Consider the following 12223-nt stretch of genomic DNA (forward strand, 5'->3'; position numbering starts at 1 on the left):
GATGAGGAGTGGAGTTGATGGAAGTGGTAATGTCACCCTTGTGACTGTGGGCACTGTAGGCAGGAAGGATAATTTGTCAAAGATGGGATTTAGGTGCTTTTGAAAGGAGGCAGTAAAGCATAGTTGGTTAAGTTGGCAGTATGTGGAAGGCAGTTGACGACAATGATGGCAATAAAGATGGTCTTCAGCAGTGTTGACAGAGAAGGCAATGTGGCCTTTGGTGGAGGTGGAACTAGCTAGTTCCAGCAGTCATGGTGGATTGGTGGTGGTGAAGCTGCTAGTGTATCCAAAAAACCTGTCAAGCTGCCAGGTTCGCATCGATTCATGGAAAATGGTAATAGAACAATTAAAGACAACTTGCAATTACAAAAGAAGAAAAAAAGACTCCACAGTTAAAATAAAAAAGTTCAAAAGAAGCCTTATTCGAACAAAGAAAGCTACCTTTTTTTTTTTCAGTATGGAGATATTTGTTTGAGAACTGTGTTGGAGGAAAGCAGCATATAATGGAGAAGAACTGATTGATTCACTTCAGTCCTCATCGACTATATATGTCCATTGAAGTGATAAGCTTAGACACAAGCAATGTACAGGGAAAAATGTATTTTTGAAAGCTATCCTATAATGTTTGAGTTGGTTGGAATTGAGAAAATCCATCTCATTATTAACCATATTGTATCCTCTTTGAGTTTTTATTTAACGCCATTTAGACATACATGCTTGCAGTCTGATCTAATTAAGAGGCATAAAAGGCTAGATGAAATTTCTTGTGCTTGAAAAATTATAATTTGGTAGACAGCTGATAGGAGGGATAGAAGATCTCTTCAGAATCAAGCATCAGGCCTTTTTTCTCTGATCCTTGTTGTTGGGTTTAATAAATAAAAGTAAAACCTTGTGAAACATTACATATACACTAACTAGTTCTCTATTCTAAGTTTACAATCTAAGAGTAGAATGCATTCATCCTGCTGTCTATCAACCATTTATAAAATAAAATTTACACTAAATAACAGCCTCCATGAAATTTTACACCACAAATTATCACAACAGAGTAAGCTTTGGCCTGTTACATGTCCTCGCCATATTTGGCTTCTCGGTGAGAGCATTTAGAACTCTCCTTAGCATCTCTAACTCCTCATTCCCATTTATTCCTTGTACCCACAAAACACACTTGGTCCTTCCACCCATTGTCACCATCTCTGCCCTCACTACCTTTCCTTTCACTGATCTCACTGCCCTTGCAACATCAGACAATAGCTTCCTTTTATCATCACAGCTGAATACTACTTTCACAACCTCCTGACCTTTCCCCTCACAGGAACCGATTCTTAACTTGTCAGCCCCGCCAGGAAATACACATTCCAATCTACCACCACCATATATTTCTTTCAATTCTGACACTGTATTTGTCAGCTCTTTCACGCACCTGATTGTCTCTTCAAGCACTGATGCTTTGTTCACCTGTTTATAGCAAAGCACAAATGGAATATTGATGCATTAGCATATAAATGGAGGACTTCTCTGTGCGCGCTTGCTGGCGCGTGTGTGAATATTTGAATTGAAATGCATACTGTGTGTTGCATACTTTTATCAAGTTGGGGAGAATGGTACGAAGGGTAGTGAACTGGGTATTGATTCGACTCCGGCGGTTACTCTCAGCCATGCTGTGTTTCTTGGCAGCAACTAGTTTAGATTCCTCCTCTGATATTAATTGTTTGGCCATTGAATTGTTATATGTTGTTTCATTGATAGAGTTTAGTAATGCTTGCCGAAAATCATCTTGATTTGAACATGGTCCTGCTGAATTACTGTGACTTGAAAGAGGTTGCACATCATGCATCTGCTATGCAAAGAAGTAAACTATCTTAAGAAGAGCAAGGAAATCAATTACATAGCACAAAACAAAGAGAGGTACCTGTTGCAAGGCCATGAAGCTAACACAGGTTGGCCTGATGTTGAAGTTATTCCCAGGCAAGAGAAGTCGAGACGGATGATTTGTATTCCAGTGTGAAAAGAAAAGATGGTAACCCTGCTCGGTTTATATAGGCAGGCAAATATGTATGAAGTAATTATTGGTTAATTGCATTTTAAAGCATATCTGTAAGATGGGATATGCATGACCGTTGCAATGAAAAGGGGTATCAAACCTTATAATCAACACAATCGAAAAACCCTCCCTCAATTTATTGTCTGATTCAATTCCAAGATCTTGTAATCTGATGCCCTCTTACTGTTTTTTTTTTTTTAAAAAAAAAAGTTATAATCTAATCACTGCAGTTTTTTATGATTTTACGAGTTAGTCCCTGTGGTTTTGAAAAATCACTAGTTAGTTTATTGACTAAAGTTGAATGTAAATTCTTTTAGAAATTTCTAAATTACAGTTTTTAAATGCATTTTTTTTAAAAGAATTGTCTGCAGAGGGTGAGCTGAGCTTGTAAGGTTTAATTAGAAATGAAGGACATTTTAGGGGAAAAAAAGAATAATTGAATTATTATGAAAACCGGACTAAGTTAAAACAAATATGAAAATATAAGGATTTAGCATTAAGATTTGTAAGCCTAAAGGATTAACTAATTATTTTGCGAATAACTACCTGGGGCAAGAATCTGAGAAAAATAATAATAGCCCTTTTGATGCTTGAGAGGAAGAGAATGAATGCTACATTGCTAATAGCCCTTTTGTTTTTTTTTTTTCTTGTTGCGCAAAGATCCTAGCTGCTCATCCTAGATTGAAAAAATAATAATAGACTGTGCTCCGAAAGAAAATTGATCGGTGAATATTGAAAACAGATGCATAAATGGCCAGAGTGCTAGTTGGTCTGAAAGAGGTCACGATGCCGGCCATCTTGGCATGCAAAGCTCCTATCGGATTGAAATCTGCTTCTTTCTCCGCAGTGCCAGCACCCAACATGTATAAATCTCAGTGGCAGCCACTACAAAGACCCCAACGTAGATGCAAACAGTTGTAGCACAAACATACAAGTACCTGTAATGAAACACACCATTAGTCTATGATAAACAACATGAAGCATTGTACATTGTGTTCTACCACTCTCTTAAACCACAGATCATTCACCTTCCAAGGGTTATAATTTGTTAAGCACGTCACTAAAGCTGGGGAAATTTAGCTAAGTTTTCATGTTTTGCAAAGCTATTCAGAGAAAGACTTACTTCGGGGAGAAGACACTCCAAACAAACAAATGGTTCCTCATTAACAGCAAGACAATGGTGTAGGAAGTCAGTAGAATTGAATTCAAGCCCACTGGAACCAGACAAGGAAATCCAAGAATCATCTTTGCAAGATGCCCCGAATCTACATTTTGGTGATTTGCAAGATAGCTTGTGCACTTCACGGAGATGTACATCAGCATGCTAAGAAGAAATAACATTGGGGACGCGTAGGTAATGATGAACATCAAAATGCCAGAAAGAAACATTGAGTGACTTGACAGGCCCTGACAAGGAGTAAAACAATGTTTGAGATTACACTGAACGTGGCTCCCTGAATCTAAAATATAGTACAGAGAGCAACGTCTATGTAACAAACTATATGTCGTGAAATAGAAACTATATATCAACTACACTAGAAAGGTAAGAGTACTTACAATAAAAGCTCCAGCAACATCTATTGTGGCAAGAGTATTGCTGTTCCCGAGAGCAAAATGGCCTGCCATTCCCATATAGTACAACAAAGCAACCTAAGAGAAAAAAAAAATGGGTGCCCAGCATTAGCACTAGGAAATGCGGTTAGCCTTGAAGGAAATGAAATTACTAACAAGTATTAAATGAAACACACCACGGAAAAAATTCTTTGACTTCAGTTGAAAACAGAAATCTTCTTTCACCTTTCCAGATTAAGATATCAAAGACAGGTGCTCATAACTTTTTATATTTGCATTTTACTAATTTATAGCTGCCAACCTGTTTCTCATTTCTGTGATATTTGTTTCGATGAAACAAAAATCAGAAATTAATACAGAGTAAGACAATAAAAAACTAAAACAACTATACAGAAACTGGAATTTATGACTTACAGAAAAGCTCAGAACAAGCCTTATCTCTTTAAATCTAAATTTCCCAGAAATGAATACACATTGATTGATAACAGAAAATAGTGTATTTAACATGTTCTCAAGAATAGGCATAGCCCTTGGATCCTAACTATAATGGTAAAAAGAATGGAACGGAGTGATCCTTGGTCATAGATTCAGAGAAAAGAACAGAAGGTAAACCTAGGAAAGACCTTGATTAACTAACAGAGCAGTCAAGGTGAGGGTCTAAACTGCATGATATTTTCACTTGCTGATTTAACTTGTGAATCACCTAATTGCAAGTTAAGAATTTCTCAATTATTTTCTGTGTTAAGAGTCAATAATGCTGAAATTCACATCTGAGCTTCAGGTTGATTAAAAGCATCATTACCTGGTTCTCCAGATGTTTGACTATACTATGTGATATATTTTAGTGATAGTCAACTGATTCTTGCATGCTGGACTGTCCAGTCGGTAGTTATAAGAAGAAATGATATAGGAACTAACCTCCACTTCAATATGCTGTAGCCCACTACAAGAAAAGTAGAGCATGCTAGAGAGGATCTGCATGAGAAGCAAAAGGATGGGCATTGAATTGATTGGCTGTTGAAGCAACAGCTGCAGAAGACACCAACATATTATATATGCTAACCCAATCAGATATGAAGAGTCTCTGAATTCCACCAATGAAAATATGCATTGACCGTCAAAAGTAACCAAAGTTGATTTCACATTAGGCTTTGAACATGTACCAGGGAACCAAAGAGGTATGAACCATGGTAATGCTACAAAAGTGCCAATTGTGGCAATACCAAGAATTGCATATATTATCTGTGCCTGTATTGCAGCATCACAACTGGCTGACACAAATGCATTGTTGTGATACAGGTGCCATAAAACCAAGAATCCACATATGAGAAAGCAAAATCCAACTAATTGAGTGATTTTTCTCCTAGATCCAAACAAAAACAAAGCAAATATGCTTAAACTGATCACTAGCAGACCCGATGCTAGCTGAATTGATCTCACATGGTTAACCCCAGCCTGTTCAAGCCACTTTGAAATGTCTGGAAGATACGTCCAGTTTACACCACCTTGGTGCCAGCTTCTCAAAATTCTTCCAGAAATAAGAAGCAAAATGATGGAAGATATGCGAAAATCAAGTCTTTCTGTCTGTCCCTTCATCAATTTGAAAAAGCTCTTTGCACTTCCTGGTGCAAGAGGCTGAACTGCTTTTCGAAGAAATAGCACATATGATGTTGATAAAACAAAATGCCAAATATATTGCTCTTCCTCTACCATAGAACTCGAAGCCATACTCATAACAAGAATTAACATGACACCCAATAGAAAGATTTCATTTACAGACCACTTGTGCAAACCAGTAATTGAGTTACAAAGGCGTTGGTTCTCTCCAGGTTGATCCTCTGTACTCATGCAAATCATGAGGCCTAATAATGTTAGAGATGATATGGCCATTGCCACAATCCCAAAAGCAAGTAAGCCAACAGGTTTCTGCCAAAAATAAATAAACAAATAAATAAAAGAAAAAAGAAAAGGGAATACCAAAAAAGAAAAAGAAACAATTCATATTGTTACACCCTTTACAAAAAATTGCAAATCACAGTTTATTTCTACATTGAGTAAGATATTTTTCCAAATTGGTAGCTGTTATCAATGAGTATACATACATCAGTCACTCTGCGTGATAACCACTCACTTGCAGTTTTCAGAAACTGATGATATGCTGCAACAGTGCAGCTGTAATCATCCCTACTTTTAGACCTATTTACAGAAATTACAAAGAAAGGAACACAGGTATTACTATAAATTATACTGAAAGCAACAGAGGTATCAGGAATGGTTCCCATAGAATTTTGTTTCATGGTATAATATCAGACTGTTCCACACACAAAACGCACCTGGAGAGGGACTTTGACTTCCAGGAACTGTGAAGATTTATAGCGTTCATATATAGGCAACACAACATCTTCTCCATACTACCAGAGCATTCTACAGTTGTAGATGCAAGACCATCTGTAAAGCCATCGTGGCTTGGCAAGTTTCGGCATGATAAACCGGGTAATTGTGCTTGGATTAATCGGAGCAGCTGCCAGGAATTCAATTCCAACACTCTCAGTTGTTTATCATCTGAATTAATCAGTCACAAGGAAAATTATAAGATAAAACATCAAACAATTTAAAAACATCAAAGGTAAAATAATTTCCAATGCCATGGCATAAAAAAATGAAAAAATACCATTTCAATCTATCCACAAATTTTCAATCAGGTCCATATAAATGTTATCTTTTTATAGAAACAATTAAGTTTTCAATGGTCTAGATTAAGCTACCATGAGCCAAGCACCTTGGTGCATGATTGGGATTACAAATGTACAAATACATAAAAACAGGGAGTTATAAATTATTCCCATATCCAGTAAATACCATATGGCCAGGTCATTGGTCAAGGTGTAGTTAGCATGAAAAATATTCAGAAATGCCAATATTACTATGTTCTACAGCAATATTTAACAAAAAATCCACATGAAGCATATAATAAACTAGACCAAGCATATGAAACAAGTGAGAAGCCAACAATCTCCCCAGCCATGATAAATCAAAGCATAATAGAGAGGGAGAGAGTTTAATAACAAGTGATAAAGTGCATCCTAAACTACGAGCAGATGGCTGAAAGTCTAAAAATGGCCAAAATATTGAATGCATCTCATCCACATGTTCTACATCCAATTCCAAAGGATCCAAGATAGAATAATGCAGAAAATTCTATAGCAATTTTTTATATAAATAAGCACCGACTGTACTCTAGGATGTACTTAGCAATTAGCATATGTTTTTCAATGAATTTGCATAATAAGTTTCAACCAGGACTGGATAATACATGTCAGCTCAAACTTTGGGACAAGAAAGCATACTTTCTATTCTAACTTTTCTTTCATGCAGCTATTGATTTATTATAGATGTATTATGGATCCCTTCATAAAAAGTAAGTATATTGTCAACACTAAAGAATCACCCACTACTCTCCATGGTCGTTTCTTTAGTTGTATGGGAATAATCAGGAGATTGATATGCACATAATAAACTATAAATTACATGGAAATTCATCAGGTTATAAATGAACATCAGGTTTGTGACACAAATGCCTTTTAAAATGCCATTTTTTATGAAATTATATGTAAGCATAGGGTTAATATGCACAGAAAGTAAAGTATTTTCAGCGATGGCTGGAAAAGTTCACTGGCTCCAGCAACCAGACACCATCAAGGCCAGGTGCCAAGGCACCACACACAAAGCTACCACGGTAGGACCCATGAGCACTAGCATGCCCCATGGGCAGGCATGCAGATACCCCCTAAAGACCAACATGTAGATTTTTAGCTCTAACAAGGATAGACACTACTACGTCCCAGTTGTATAAAATTGTCTTCCTGTTACAGAGATGACCATCCTTACTATTTCATAGGCTCCAAACCATTCTTGCAGAGAAATACTTCATCCCTTCTAATTTCCATAGAAAATGGTTTTAGTGCTATTTACTAATTTGTCATTTGTAAAAAGGTCAGCATTTAAAATTCATAAACTTGATTCTGTACTTTTTTTTATCTATATTTGTTTGATCTCTTTAATTTTATAATATTTCCATCCCATACAATCAGGTACCGGAGCATGCATACACAAATGACACAGACAAAGATAGTGAGAACTGACCTGTCAATAAATCAAATGCTTCTGAAATCAGGACACCAACATTGTTCTTAGGAATCGGCACACCAAATAGAAGAGCTAACGTTGGAGCAATGTCAACCTGGACCATATATAAAATCATTAATAGTCAAGGGATTTTTGAAGCAAAAATTCCTGATAGTTAGGTTATATTTGAAGAGCAATTAAAATAGAAAATTGTTGCAGTATCAAATGGGAAAGGGGGAAACAACTTGGAAAGCAGGAATATGCTGCTGTTGTAAGAAGCCAACTAGTTCTTTCGATAGTTTGTCGACACAAAAGTATTTTGTGTCAAGAGACAAACTCACAAAGAATTAAAAGTATTTTGATGGGTGGGCATGGAGGAGAAAAGGACTCCCTTTAACAAAACTTATAGCTATCCAAAGCTCATATAGGAAAATAAATTTGAAAAATTTAAAGTCTTAAAGGCAATGGCATCTGTAGATTGTCATTAATATCATGCCAGATGCAGATGCAATTTACACCAATGAACTACAAAAAGTTTTTGGCAGAGTGCAAAGGGATAGAAGTTGTACACTTTAATTACCTGGTAAATAGAGTCACAAGAGGATGCTGCATAATCAGAGAGATCATTTTTGAGGCCAACAAAGAGAGCTAACGAGTCGGTTTCTTCATACGAAGAGCCCCCATGATTACCATTCTCAGTCATGCCATGATCGCTTACTACAACCTACATATGGCACACAGAACAAATGACAAATACGTATCATAGAGACAAACATCTTGAAAACAATGGTAAACATCTGAAGGACATAGTATTATGGATCTAAGAAATGAAGGTGTTGACATCAGCAAGCAAAGATAGAGCAGGAGACACCTAGGGCATGGAAATACTAACCATCCATCAAAATTTAATTAGTGTGCAAATTGTATATCATTGTCTCTGGAAAAAAATCTAGTGGTGAATGTCGTGATATTATATGCTTCAAGTAGCTATCTTAGTACAAACTAAGGATGGAGGTGGTTACAGATGCTAGCATAAAAAGGCTGCTTTCAAAATAATTACACGATGCCATTGCCTTATAAAGGTACTCTACAATACAAAACATGGTATTATGTAGATGTCCTTGATCAAGGGCATGAACTTCATTAATAAACAGGCTGAATATTTTCTCCTACAAACAAGAAAAAGAACTTCAATTAATAGTAAATTTCTAAAAGCCAATTGCTAATCATTAGGAATCCTTGATGCATGTATAGGACTTAAATTTGATTCCTGTACTGTACCAATTAAGGTTGGGCACAGTACACACCAAATGACCATTCAAAGGTAAGGTTGCTCAGTGCTCAAGCATGTGTTCCCTTGTCACTGTATTTGCAGAAAGTTGATCAAAATTTGCCACAGATTTAGATACTTGAAAGTTTTATTAATAATAGTTATTGGGATATTGCAGGCGTATCCAAAGTACTAATGCTAGTAATTACTCTCTTTTGATGAGTCAAGAGTTTCAGTAAGGTTAGATCACATACTGATGGCCTCATTTTCCAATGCAATATCATACACAATCCAATAAAAAAATGACCCCTGTGATCTATGAAACTCAGCTCATGTTCCCTTGGTAGAAGGGATCCAATATTCTAAATGGTTGTCTATAAACAGTTGACTGCTAAAAAGTAGAAATGAGGTAGCACAAACCAGAAGTGTCTTTCCTTGATCATTATCTCGAGTCTGGATAGTGCTCAAATGAATCATCTTCACCACTTCATCCATCTCCTTAAGTTTTGGAGCCATCAAAATACTAAAGTTGAAAAGGATAAGTAAAGATCCAGAAATAAGAGGAAAAATATATCTACAGAATTACCGGTGCATCTGAAAAAGGAAATACCTGTTACGTCCACCAATATGCCCAACATGATCCAAACCCAGATAATGAAGAATCTAAAAAGAACAACAAACATAGAAATCATAACATAATAAAACAACTTTGTATGCAATACTGAATGCATCTCTAAAATCCTCAACTTCAAAAACCAAAGCAGATGTAATCCAAACCCAAAAAAGTCCATAAATTCTAGAGTATTCATGATAAATCAGCTAATATGAACATTCCAAAGAACAATGTAATAGAATTTCTGGAAACAAAGGAAAAGGGGAAGCAATTACAACCAGCCACACCCAAACTTGAATCAAGGAGAATTAAATTATTGACAAGAAATAAAACAACTCACCAAAAGATTCCAGTCATCTCTGTTAAGCTCGTTCTCCAAATGTCGAGAAACATTTTGATCTACCTGTACTGTGTCTTTAACCTGTATAGAGAAGGGAACTTGAATAGAAGAAGAAAGTTGGACTAGAAACCCTTCACAGCTGAATAGCCCCCACGCACCGGCTCTGAGTGTTTGTGTGTGTGACAGTCGGGGGATACAGAAGGGACGAAAAAGGCAAAGAAATATCAAACTATACTGGTCAGGGAAAACACAAAGTTGACCTACATAAAAACTGCTAACTCCATCATGTCTTGTGAATAATCCCGGAAACAACTTGAGCCAGGTTTCATCACCAAGCATCACCATTTTCCAACCAATCCTAAAAAATTGACCTGCAAACCAAAATTTAGAACAAGCGTCCACGAGAAGCAGTAGTGAATTAAAGAATGATTCTCTCTCGCAACTAACCAAGAAGATTATCATCTAACATAGCTTGTGTATGAAAATTGAAAGCCACATCCAAGAAGCCCCCTATCGCACCGGAAACCATGGCCTGCAAGTATCAATGGTGACATGATAACACAATAATAATAATAATAATAATAATATAATAATAATAAAGCAATAAGCATCAAACACAAAATTAATAGCCATAATAGATAAACCTTCAAACGAGGCATGGTAACAGTAGGAGGTGCAGCCTTCGCATGGTATCCAGTTGCCATTCCATTAGAAAGCAATGCCTGAGTATACGGCATGGCTTCCCTGAAATCCTCCCGTGGAGGCTGCCCATCCTTTCCGAGAACAAATTCCGCTGGAAGACCATCAATAACCTAAACTCTCATCACATCACATCACATCACAAGCTTTATCACATCACGTCACAAGCTTCATCACATCACATCACATGCTTTATCATCATTTACTTACCATCAAAATCAGACGTTCAAAAGAAGGATGGATTCCGGAGAGCTCCTAAAAAGATATATATAATCAGAATTATTTGAAATTTGAAACTAGATTTTTATTTATTTATTAAAAAAACCTGATAGAGAGATTTGAGGAGATGAGGAGGCATAGACGCCCGCGTGTGATTTGCAACGGAATCGCTGCCGCCGCCATCGTCGTAATAAAAGCTCTCAGGACCACTGGCATTGTTACTTAAAATTATCAGTATAGGTTGATTGAGGAAGAAATCGGAAAAGGAAGGAGAGAAGGAAGGGAGAGAGGGAGAGAGGGAGAGAGAGCGACCTGACGCCGGAGAGAGCTGGTTTGACGGGGAAGAAGCCGAAGATGAAGAGTGAGAGACCGATAATTTGAAGGATAACTGCGGATATTATTACTGTAATTATGATTGATAATTTCATTTTTATTAGAATAATTTGGTTGGTTAGTTGGATTCAGCAACAAAGGGAAGCAACAAGTTCAACTGATTTTGTTATATGGCTGCTCTGCCTCTTCGAACATCCTAACAAATTCTCAGGGGTGTTCGTGCGTTTAAAGCCTGTGCTTTAAAAATATTTTTGAAAAATTTATAAAAAAAAATATTTTTTTTATTTGTTACAAATATTTTTATATAATTTTAGATAATTTATTGATATTAAAAATAAATTTTAAAAAATAAAAAATATTATTTTAATTTAATTTAAAATAAAAAATTTTAAAAAAATAATTACCACGAATACTAATTAATATTAATCTCGACTAATCATACGGATTAATTATGATCCATTAAGTTAAATTAAATTGAATATGAGTTATGAGTACATCCAATTATAATAAACAGAGATGGGTTTAATAGTTCTGGTATGCCTTGACTTGGTTCCTTTAAAAAGATGTATAACAAATATTCATTATGCATTTTCTAGTGAAAGAGTGGCTTTTAAAATAAAAATCTGGAAAAACCATATTTGTAAAAATTATTTCATTGTTAGAGATCTATTTGTATATATAAGGTTTTCTGATTGTATTAATTGTTTAGTCCTTTAGTTTTTTTTTTTTTCAAGGTTTCGTGTGCTTTCTAGTTTTTATTTATTTTTAAATTTAAATATTTTAAGCTTTTTAAAATTATTTCATGGTTGTTGTAAATATTTTTTTAGGTTTTATTTTTATCTTTTTTTATGTTGAGTTTTTACTTAATTTTATTTAATATTTAATTGATCATAAATTAATTTTTTTTTATTTTTTATCATATAATAAAATAAAATAAATTAATTTAATTTAATAAAATTCATAACTCGGGTCACAAGTTTGACATATTAACTAGGATGAACCTGTCTT

At 35.5% G+C, this 12223-nt stretch overlaps 2 protein-coding genes across 3 annotated transcripts; both read right to left on the reverse strand.

Annotated features, from left to right (window-relative positions):
* Window positions 1-841: 841 nt before the first annotated feature.
* Window positions 842-2018, reverse strand: LOC7495549 (transcription factor bHLH131). Its single transcript, XM_024605381.2, has 3 exons — window positions 1913-2018; window positions 1583-1837; window positions 842-1458 (listed from the first exon to the last, which is right to left on the reverse strand). The coding sequence occupies exons 1-3, from the start codon at window positions 1925-1927 to the stop codon at window positions 1039-1041; spliced, it is 690 nt and encodes a 229-aa protein (XP_024461149.1). The 5' UTR covers window positions 1928-2018; the 3' UTR covers window positions 842-1038.
* Window positions 2019-2604: 586 nt separating this feature from the next.
* On the reverse strand, window positions 2605-11433 carry LOC7495548 (GPI ethanolamine phosphate transferase 2). 2 transcript variants are annotated; one of them, XM_002310275.4, is made up of 17 exons: window positions 11195-11431; window positions 10989-11091; window positions 10874-10918; window positions 10609-10776; window positions 10412-10496; window positions 10229-10335; window positions 9965-10045; window positions 9622-9674; window positions 9432-9534; window positions 8322-8465; window positions 7760-7856; window positions 5950-6178; window positions 5719-5812; window positions 4535-5542; window positions 3602-3694; window positions 3168-3451; window positions 2605-2982 (listed from the first exon to the last, which is right to left on the reverse strand). In XM_002310275.4, exons 1-17 carry the CDS (start codon window positions 11308-11310, stop codon window positions 2859-2861), a joined length of 2934 nt encoding a protein of 977 aa, XP_002310311.2. In that variant the 5' UTR covers window positions 11311-11431; the 3' UTR covers window positions 2605-2858. The 2 variants fall into 2 exon arrangements, with proteins under 2 accessions (XP_002310311.2, XP_024461146.1); XM_024605378.2 differs by lacking the exon at window positions 2605-2982 and having other exon boundaries at window positions 3302-3451; window positions 4535-4591; window positions 4680-5542; window positions 11195-11433.
* Between the last annotated feature and the right edge of the window lie 790 nt (window positions 11434-12223).

Source organism: Populus trichocarpa, chromosome 7 (assembly GCF_000002775.5).
Source record: "Populus trichocarpa isolate Nisqually-1 chromosome 7, P.trichocarpa_v4.1, whole genome shotgun sequence".
Classification (NCBI taxonomy): Eukaryota; Viridiplantae; Streptophyta; class Magnoliopsida; order Malpighiales; family Salicaceae; genus Populus; species Populus trichocarpa.

Bases quoted from the DNA above. Each gene is read 5' to 3' on its own strand.
- LOC7495549 (XM_024605381.2), bottom strand. The intron at 1,459-1,582 runs GTATGCAACACA...TGCTATAAACAG, and splicing joins TTCTCCCCAACTTGATAAAA to GTGAACAAAGCATCAGTGCT.
- LOC7495548 (XM_002310275.4), bottom strand. From the start codon at position 11,310: ATGAAATTATCAATCATAATTACAGTAATAATATCCGCAGTTATCCTT. The intron at 9,535-9,621 runs GTATTTCCTTTT...TTTCAACTTTAG, and splicing joins CATATTGGTGGACGTAACAG to TATTTTGATGGCTCCAAAAC. The intron at 7,857-8,321 runs GTAATTAAAGTG...TATATGGTCCAG, and splicing joins CTTGTGACTCTATTTACCAG to GTTGACATTGCTCCAACGTT.